At 45.6% G+C, this 10,040-nt stretch overlaps 1 protein-coding gene across 3 annotated transcripts in view; it reads right to left on the bottom strand.

Annotated features, from left to right (window-relative positions):
• Positions 1-9,339: 9,339 nt before the first annotated feature.
• Positions 9,340-10,040, bottom strand: part of LOC122943642 (deoxyribonuclease gamma-like) — a 24,307-nt gene continuing 23,606 nt past the window's right edge. For all 3 annotated transcript variants that reach the window (XM_044301537.1, XM_044301536.1, XM_044301535.1), the window contains one exon: positions 9,340-10,030. In XM_044301537.1, the coding sequence (XP_044157472.1) occupies positions 9,953-10,030 (78 nt within the window). In that variant the 3' untranslated portion in view covers positions 9,340-9,952. The remainder of the gene's footprint in view (positions 10,031-10,040) is intronic.

The raw sequence follows: 10,040 nt of genomic DNA, 5'->3' as shown, positions 1-10,040 counted from the left end.
ATGTCTTTTTATTTACATTTTTTATTTATTGATTTATTTTACTTTTATTATTTTCACATTTTTTTTTTATCAGTTCCCTCTTGGATCTTGAAGATCCAGTGGGGCTGATAGTTGTACTATACTTTGCAATGCTCTTGCATTGCAAAGTATAATACTTCCAGATTGCCTGTAGGTGGCAGCACTGGACACCTTTGCCATGGCAACCGGACGCTTTTGCAAAGCGTCCGGTTGCCATGGCAACCATCGGGTGCTGCAATCACAGCGCTGCAGCCCCGATGGTGGAGAGAGGGAGCTCCCTCCCTCTGTTAACCTCATGGATGCCGCAACCGCGGCATCTATGGGGTTACAGGAGAGTGTCAGCATAGAGCTGACACTCTGCTGATGGCGGCGGCTCAGGAATGGAGCCGCCGCCATCACACACAGAATGGGGAATCGGGGGCAGCGCTGGAAGGGAGGGGGGGATAAATCGGGGGGTACAAACTACAGGAGGGGCGGCTAGAAAATTAATGCAGGGGGCGGGGAGGGGCGGATCGCATGGCAGGAAGGAGATGAGGGCACAGATCGGCAAGGCACAGTGGGGCATCATGGTCTTAGAGCGGCACAGATCGGGGGGGGGGGGGGTGTGCATGAGGAACACTGTCGGCTTTCAGGCTCTGATCTGCAGAGCGCAGATCAGAGCCTGAAACCGGCATTTTAACACTGCCGCGATCCGATTGGTTAGTCTGCACAGACTAACCAATCGGATCGATTGCCGGCAAGGGGCCACTCTGATTGGTCCCTTGCCGGCATTACTGCACTGTATGCTGTCCGTGACAGCATACAGGGCAGGGGCAGAAGCTTTAATCCAAGCGCTTTGCAGCGCTTGGATTAAAGAGCTTGTTTGACGTTTATATACGTGGTAGCTGCACGGGGTATGTGCAGCTATCACGTATATATACTGATTGCGGTCGTGAAGGGGTTAAGATCCAGCCATGCTAAATATGATTTATTTTTTTTTGCCTTTTTTTCAAGTGGTCTTTAAACTTTTGATCAGGACTGTATAACACCAGGGCATGAGGCCAGTGTTCGATCAAGGGGGACCAACTACTGTAACCCCACCAATCTTTAAAATTATAGTCAATGGCCAAAAATGCAGCCACTTGGGAAAGATGAGTGGAGACCAGTGTAGAAATCAGCAGAGGCCACTGAGGGCAAATGAGTCAATTTTGGATCATGGATGGGCGGCCTGAGTGCCCTCCCTTTACAGTGTTTTATTTGCTCTTTAAAGGGGTTGAACCAAAACTTAAAATGATCTTTTTAGGTTAATGAAGGTCTGAAGGCTGGGACCCCACTAATCACATGGGGGGGATACAGGACATCCTTCATATGGGGGGGGGGGACACAGGGCATCCATTCTTGAGGTCAGACTCCCACTGACGCCCATTGACCCCCATCCTGTGGATTAGGCTACATTCACATGACTAAGTGTTTTGCGGTCCACTAATTGCGGATCCGCAAAACACTAATACCAGCTGTGTGCGTTCCTTATTTTACGCACTGCACATGGCCGGCGGTATATAGAGAGAACCTATTCTTGTCCACGGTTGTGGTCAAGAATAGGACATGCGCTATGATTTTTGCGGGGCCACAGAACACTGTATGCTGTCCGCATCTTTTGCGGCCCCATTGAAATTAATGGGTACGCACCCGTTTCGAACGGATGCGGATCCATTTATACGGTCATGTGAATGCACCCTAAAGGACAAGTTTATATCTTGGGGCAAACCCTTTAATTCCTTAAAGGGAATCTGTCATCTCCGACCCCCCCCCCCCCCCCCCCAAACTAGAGTAAACAATGTATAGTGTAAGGTTAGCGTGCAGTGGTTTGTATCCGGCCAATTCTCCACATTTTCTGACAAAATGCCTAAGGGATCTCCGCCAGATCCCATTATACTTAACCCCTTAAGGACCCGTGCCATACATGTACCACGCTGTTGCCCGTGAGTTAAGGACTAGCGCCGTACATGTATGGTGGGCTGATCGGGCGGGTGCAGGAGCTGCGCCCGCCCGATCGGCGGCAAGGGTCCAGCAGTCACTGATAGCAGGACCCCTGCTGTATGCGTTGGCATCGGTGAAAACACTGATGCCGGCACATTACCCTCGCACGTGCCGTGGTCAGCACTGACCGCGGCACGTGCGGGATCCTGCGCGGTTGCCATTGGGTCCCCGCGCTGCTATGACAGGTACCCGATGGCAGGTAAGGTAGCCCGATGCCTTCCTTAGGCATCGTGGCTGCCTTCCGTGACAGCCTGTGAGATGCAGCCCCCTGTAAGTTTCAAGTTTGAAAAAAAAAAATAAAAGCATCCTTTTCCCAAAATAAAGTAAAAGAAAATTGTAAAAAATAGGGGAAAAAAATAAAAGTAGACATATTAAATATAGCCGTGTCCATATCAATCGACTCTATAAAAATATCACATGACCTAACCCCCCAGGTGAACATCGTAAAAATTTTTTTTATAAAAACTGTGCTTAAAAAAAAAAAACATTTTTTTTTTTTTGTCACCTTACATCACTAAAAGTGCAACACTAAGTGATCAAATAGGCATTGGTACCAATCTAACAGTCACCTCATCCCGCAAAAAATTATATCCTACCTAAGACAATCGCCCAAAAAATGTAAAAATAACGCTCTCAGAATATGGAGACACTAAAACATGATTTTTTTTATTTTATTTTCTCTAAAATGCTTTTATTGTGTTAAATATATAAAAAAATTAAGTATACATATTGGGTATCACCGTGTCCGTAAGAACCTGCTGTATAAAAATATCACCTGACCTAACCCCACAGATAACACCGTAAAAAAAAGTGTTAAAGCCATTTTATGTCACCTTACATCACAAAAAGTATAATACCAAGCAATTAAAAAGTTATACGCACCCTAAAATAGTACCAGGCCAGCGCAATATTGTCCTATAGACCCCGTGTAATGTTCATAATGTACATAAAGCTTGTTGAGCGTAAAAAGTAAACGTTTAGCAAATTCACCATCGGCTCCGCTTGTTGTCAGTGAATAGAAACAACCGTGGTTTTGCAGCACATCCAGAAAGCTGCTTGTTGGTGAGGAATATACAGAAAGTATGTGAGAAAGTTGCGAAACGTTTTATGTTACTGTGAGCTTTCTCTCATGCCTCTGGGAAGCCTCTGTTGGACTTGTGGTCAACTGTGTTCCTTATTTCAGGAAGATGTTGCATTCAAGCAAAAGCAGAAGGAAGAGCAGAAGAAGCTGGATGAACTGAAAGGCAAAGCCTCCCAGAAGGGCCCTTTAAGTAAGTCCACATGTAGTGATGCAACACAATGACTGGACTGGATCCTCATCTCCACTAGTGGGGGGCAGTTCCTGTTTTTTGGCTCCTGCAGTTTCTTACAGTGCACCCCAGGGGTGCTCTTGTCTACAGGGTGTCCTTCTGTGAGGCGTATCATCGACTCTAGTCTGTAGCTCTCTATCAGCTTTTCTCACAAACGTTGCAGCTAGGTGTGTGTTTTTTTTTTTTTTTTTTTTATAAAGGGGTCAGCCCATGAAAAACATTTGTCCACAGCATTAGGTGATGTGTAATCACTGGGGAGGGGGGTGCTGAGACCCACCTGATAATGGGAACAGGGATCGAGTGTACCCCATTTAAATGGCGCAGTGGTCATTTTTGCTCTGTCCATTGCAGTGCGTACGCCGCAGATTTGTGTGCGGTAGATCGGCAATGTTTTGCAGTACCAGCATAGTGGATGGCGTTTTAAGAAATCTCGTCCACGTGCAACAGGTAATCTGCAGCCTAAGGCTACTTTCACACTTGCGGCAGAGTGATCCGGCAAGTGCCTGCCGCATGCGGCAAACTGTATGCCAACTGATGGCATTTGTAAGACTGATCAGGATCCTGATCAGTCAGAAAAATGCATTAAAATGCCGCATCCGTCTTTCCAGTGTCATCCGGCATTTATTTATATTTTTATTTATTTTTTTCGGTCTGCGCATTCCTATGGGAAAAAATGTAGATCCGGCATTCAGGCAAGTGTTTTTTTTTTGGGCCAGAGATAAAACTGTAGCATTCTGCGGTTTTATCTTTTGCCTGATCAGTCAAAAAGACTGAACGGATTTCTCTCCATTCAGAATGCATGGGGATAAAACTGATCAGTTGTTTTCCGGCATTGACCTCCTTTGACGGAACTCAGTGCCGGAAAAGAAAAACGCACGTGTAAAAGTACCCTAAATTGACATGTCAATTTATGTTTCAGATCCCGCCAATTTCAGTGCATAAGGTGAAACCTGTCGCAAAATCTGCATGTAATTTGTGGATTTGGTGCGGAAACGCAGCAGAATTTCCACTGTGTGTCCATACCCTTATGTCCGTCAGTTCCATAGACTTAAAATTAAGCAATGATGCGCACGTGAGCTCACCACTCCATTCTAACAGGGGACGCAGGACCCTTGCGATATGTGGGGGTCATCAGCAGTCAGACTCGCAGAAATTGTACATTATCACCTATTCTGTGGATAGCTGGTTTTTCTTCAGGCAACCTCTTTAAAGGGGATGTCTGGCTTCAGAAGGGAAACTGAACCACTGGGATTCTCTGTCTGAGGAGGTGGTGATGGTGAGTACAATAAGAGTCCAAGAGGGGCCTGGATGTATTTCTGGAGTGTAATAATATTACAGACTATAGCTACTAGAGAGGGATCGCTGATCCAGGGAGTTATTCTGATTGGAGTCGGGAAGGATTTTTTTCCCCTTAATTGGGGAAAATTGGCTTCTACCTCAGTTTTTTTTTTTTTTTGCCTTCCTCTGGATCAACTTGCAGGATGACAGGCCGAACTGAATGGACAAATGTCTTTTTTCGGCCTTATGTACTATGTTATGTTACTATGATCCACCTGAAATAAAGGACAGAAAGGTAGTCACTTGACATATTCCACGTCGCCGCTCTGGTTTACCTGGAGGCAGCACATCGACATCGCGTGACTGCTGTGGCCATTCACTGGCCTCAGTGGGGCACCCAATACGTCCAGTCATGGCCTGCAGCAGTGACATGTGACATCATTGCTGCAGCTAGGTAAATAGAGCTCAGCGCAGTACCTGTCCCTTTTTTTTTTTTCAGATAGATCCCGGGGGTTGCCTGGTTTTCACTTCAAACTGGAGAACCCATTTAAAGGGCTATTCTGACCTTTTTTTTTTTTTTTTTTATACCGATGACCTATCCTCAGTATCTGATTGGTGGGGGTCCGACACCTGGGGACCCTGCCGATCAGCTGTTTGAGGAGACCGCTGTGCGTCGGTGAGTGGCCCTGCCTCCTCACAGCCACCAAGCTCAGTATTTTACACTGCAGTCCCGGCCCATTCACCGGAATGGAACTGAACTGCTCATAGGCTTCGTGAGCGATGAATGTGACGTCAAAGGCCTATGGTAAGCTGCGAGGAGCACCGCTGCCTTCTCAAACAGCTGATTGGTGTGGGTCCAAGGAGTCGGACCCCCACCGATCAGATACTGATGACCTGTCCAGAGGATAAGTCATCAGAATAAAAAAAAGAACCCGCTTAAGGGGTTATTTCAGCTTTTAAGTCCATTTTCATTTTGGCCAATAGAGTGCTGATTCTAAAGTAAGTACTCACCTGCTCTTCGTTCCAGCGCCCAGGGTCCAATTTGGCTCCTTCCGGTCCCCAGACTGCACCCATCCGGACAGGATTCACGTGCGATGCTGTAGCCAGTCCCTGGACTCAGTGGTACTGTGTCCATAAGCAGTGACGTGCAATTTGTGGACATGACAGTGATTGGCGGCTCTGGCGCACATGACCTTGTTCGGAAGTTTACAGGCCGGGGGATCAAAAGGAGAGGGAGCAGGTGAGTGACTTTTTTACTTAGTGCTGTACTGGCCACATTGAAAACTGACATTAAAGCTGGAATAACCCTTTAAAGCAAATTTTAAGTCTGCAGAAACAGCCTTGTTCCCATAGGCATCTCAGTAGGACTTTAACAACCCCAGAAAAACGCTTTGTACATGAAGATGCATAAGCCTTTTAACATCTCGTTGTCTTTTCCTACCAAAATGGTAATTTTATTTTTGTCATCTGAAGCTGGTGGAGGAATAAAGAAATCTGGAAAGAAGTGACCTCCATGTTTACAAGACTGTTTCCTGATCTGAATCCCGAGGAGGAGCCGCTCAGCTGAGCTCTTGTATGTTCTTGTGTACAATGTTAATCATTTTTTTTTTCTTTTTTTTTAATGCATTGACGTTTGTGTCAGAACCAACATTAAAGAAAAATTAAATCCGAAATGACTCCGGTGACCCTCTGTCACAGAAATTAGGCTAAAAGTCACCGGTGCCTTTTTTAAATACATTTTAGGTTCATTATTGAGGCAGTTGTGTATATCTTGAAAAGTACTGACTCTCCAGGTGGTGCACCCTGGGAAAAAGTATTCCTCCGGAAGAAAGAAATCTGTGTCTCTAGTGCCACCTATAGGAAAATAGTTACATAAATCTGCTAGGGAAAGTACTGAGCAATGGAAGAACAATTGTACTTTTCTCTGCCGCAGTTGTTACCCACAGCGGCATAATGTCCAGAAACCTGTACCATCTCTTTGAAATAAAAAATAGTCAGTCAGCGTCCCAAAATTCCCATACTATTAAAATTCCCATTATGGTGAATGCAGTAATGGGGGCGGAGGAAAAATCAAAATTGACGAGTTGCGCTTTTTTTTTGTGTGTGTGTGTGTCCCTTCACCTCCACCAAAAAAAAATAAAAAATTAAATGTGATCAAAAGGTTATATAAACTCCAAAATGGTATCATTAGAAACTACGGGAAGGCTGGGAGTAAAAAATGGAAACGCAGAAATTGGAAAATTGCCTGGTTCTGAGGGAGTTAATCAGATTTCTAAATATTCATTACAGATTTAATGTAATTTTTCTTCAGCAGAGTGTGTGCAAGTCCTTCACTGAGCTGGTGGTGCTGCTGAATCTGACATAACTCAGTCGGAGCACTGCTCCTGTATCTGACTGCTCTATAAGTCTGCACGTCCACATGAGAAATGTCTGAAACTAGGAGTAGGTTGCAAACTGAATATCTGGTGGGCTGAACATGAAGGAATGGAGAATACAACCTTAGGGCCACAGATGCCACCCGTGTGCGTTCTGCAATTTGCTGCCCATTATAGAAATGCCTATTCTTGTCCGCAAAACGGACAAGAATAGGTTGTGTTCTATTTTTATTGTGGGGCCACGGAACCGAGCAACGGATGCAGACCCAACCCACGTTTGTGTGCGTGAGGCCTTAGTGCAACTTTTAAATTCCAGGTAACAATTATTCTTTGTCAGCATTTTATTCTGTGCCCACCTTGGCGCAGGGTGTTTGGCCTCTAGACAGAATCAGTCTCCTTCCCCTTCTGGTAGCGCCTTCTTATTTCCTCCACGATACTGCCATGCTACTGCAGAAGCTTCACTCCTTCGGGCATTACAGAAAGCTCTTTCCATTAGCTGTCCTGCAGAAAGCAGAGTCACTACTATGCAGAGACTTTGCTTTGGGGGAGAGGAACTGATCATGTGTGTCCACCAGCACTCAGTTTAAACACAAGGTGGCGCCATGCTGTGTAAATATGGCATACACCCTTAGTTTTTTTTATGATCTGGGTGGACACAGCACCATTCTTTGAAGAACCCAGAGCTTTGCCTCCCACTCCAGAACTTTTTATATGCCCTAAATTGTCAGGATTCCCCTTTAATCTAATCCGTGTCTTGTGTGTTAGTCATGCTTGGGGCATTACACTTGTCACAGGGGTGAACTCGATATAATATATTCTCAAACGCTACATAAAAAAAACCTATTTTATTCATGTAACATGTATACACAGCACACATCTCATTGATGTGTATATATAGACTGTACAGTGATAAGTAAACCAGTGATAATTCTGTGACAATATCAAAGGGGTTTTCCGAGACTTAAATACTGATTGGTGGGGGTCTAACACCCTTATCCAAAGGATAGGCCGTCAGTATCGAAGTCTTGGAAAACCCTTTTAAGTCTGAGCATAATCTTCAGTCAAATGCACTTTTAAGTCAATGCACAATGGGTCCATTCACGAATCCGTAGTGTATTGCGGATCCGCAATACACCAGGCCGGCGCCCCTATAGATATGCCTATTCTTGTCCGCAATTGTGGACAAGAATAGGACATGTTCTATTTTTTGCGGAGCCGCCGACCGGAAAATGCGGACAGCACAATGTGTGCTATCCTCATCCTTTCCGTCCCCATTGAGAATGAATTGGTCTGCACCCGTTCCGCACCCATTCTACAGACGTGTGAATGGACCCAAATGATCATGATTCTGTAGCATGCTGCAATAATAATTATTCCTGCCTCTCTCTTGATTGGGATCCGTTTTGTGTATACAGTTCCTCTACAGGTATGTGTCACCATGGTTACTACTACAAAATGTGTAGACTGGTCTTAAAGGGATTGGTCCGTCTGGAACGTTGATTTTTATATCGCTATGCAATGTCCGATAGGTTCAGGTCCCTCTCCTATCCCAGAATGGGAGCCCCGAAGTGAACAGCACGACCACCCCCCATTCACCATTATGGGAGTTCTGAAAATATCTGAACTCCCATAGCCATGAATGGAGAGCAGACCACCCATGTGCAGCATGCTGTCCATTTCGAGTGCCCTGTTCTTAGGCCTCTTTCACACGGCTGTTGTGGAAATGTGTGCGGGTGCGTTGCGGGAACACCCGCAATTTTTCTGCGCGAGTGCAAAACATTGTAATGTGTTTTGCACTCGCGTGAGAAAAATCGCACATGTTTGGTACCCAAACCCGAACTTCTTCACAGAAGTTCGGGCTTGGGATCGGTGTTCTGTAGATTGTATTATTTTTCCCTTATAACATGATCTTTTACCATGGTGATGGATCATGTGATGACTGTGATGTCACCAAAGGTCCTTGTTGCTACAGAGAGCTAAGATTAAGACAGAAGGAGACGCCGGCTACACGAGCAAGTGGATTAAGGTGAGTTAAATTTTGTATTTATTTTTTAACCCCTCCAGCGCTATTGTACTATGCATTCTGTATTAACCATGTTATAAGGGAAAATAATAATGATCGGGTCTCCATCCCGATCGTCTCCTAGCAACAGTGCGTGAAAATCGCACCAAATCCGCACTTGCTTGCGGATGCTTGCGATTTTCACGCAACCCTATTCATTTCTATGGGGCCTGCGTTACGTGAAAAATGCAGAATATAGAGCATGCTGCGATTTTTCACGCAACGCACAAGTGATGCGTGAAAATCACCGCTCATGTGAACAGCCCCATAGAAATGAATGGGTCTAGATTCAGTGCGGGTGCAATGCGTTCATCTCGCTCATCGCATCCGCGCGGAATACTCGCCTGTGTGAAAGGGGCTTTAAGGTAGGTGCAGGTCCCACCTCTAGGACCCTTTCCAATCTGACATTGCATATGCAGTAATTGTCCCAGATGGGCCAACCCCTTAATTGCTTCCATCTTCTGGGTTCTCTTCTGCTGCTATGTCGCTTGCATGCAGGGTTGTACAAGTTGCATTGATTTAATCATTTTGTGTTTTGCACCATAATATTTGGGCAGTTTCATATAGCTATAATGGGTAGGTCATCAGTATCTGATCAGAGGGGTTCCGACTCGCGGCACTCACAGTTCATCTGTCGGAAAGAACCACAGTGTCTTCCTCAACCAGTGACGTCGTGTTTATCGTCACACGGTCTTTGTGCATCTTCAACTGCATGGGACTGCGCTGCAATACCAAGCACAGCCTCTATCCCGTGGACGGCGCTGTGATTGGTTTACAATGAAGAGGCCCCCTTCTAAAAGCTGACTGTTGGGGGTCGGATCCCCAACAATCTGATATCAATGACCTGTCCGGAGGATGGCTATGGGAAATGTGGTGACATCTGACATCGGTCACTTCTTCTTGGCAGCTTTTCCTTTTGCTGGTTTCATCTCCACTTCCACCGGGTAGTGATCGCTTACTGCCAGCGCCTGCAAACAG

Source organism: Bufo gargarizans, chromosome 7, assembly GCF_014858855.1.
Source record: "Bufo gargarizans isolate SCDJY-AF-19 chromosome 7, ASM1485885v1, whole genome shotgun sequence".
Lineage (NCBI taxonomy): Eukaryota > Metazoa > Chordata > Amphibia > Anura > Bufonidae > Bufo > Bufo gargarizans.
The sequence above is the reverse complement of the archived record's forward strand: the minus strand, read 5'-3'. Positions and strand labels throughout refer to the sequence as shown.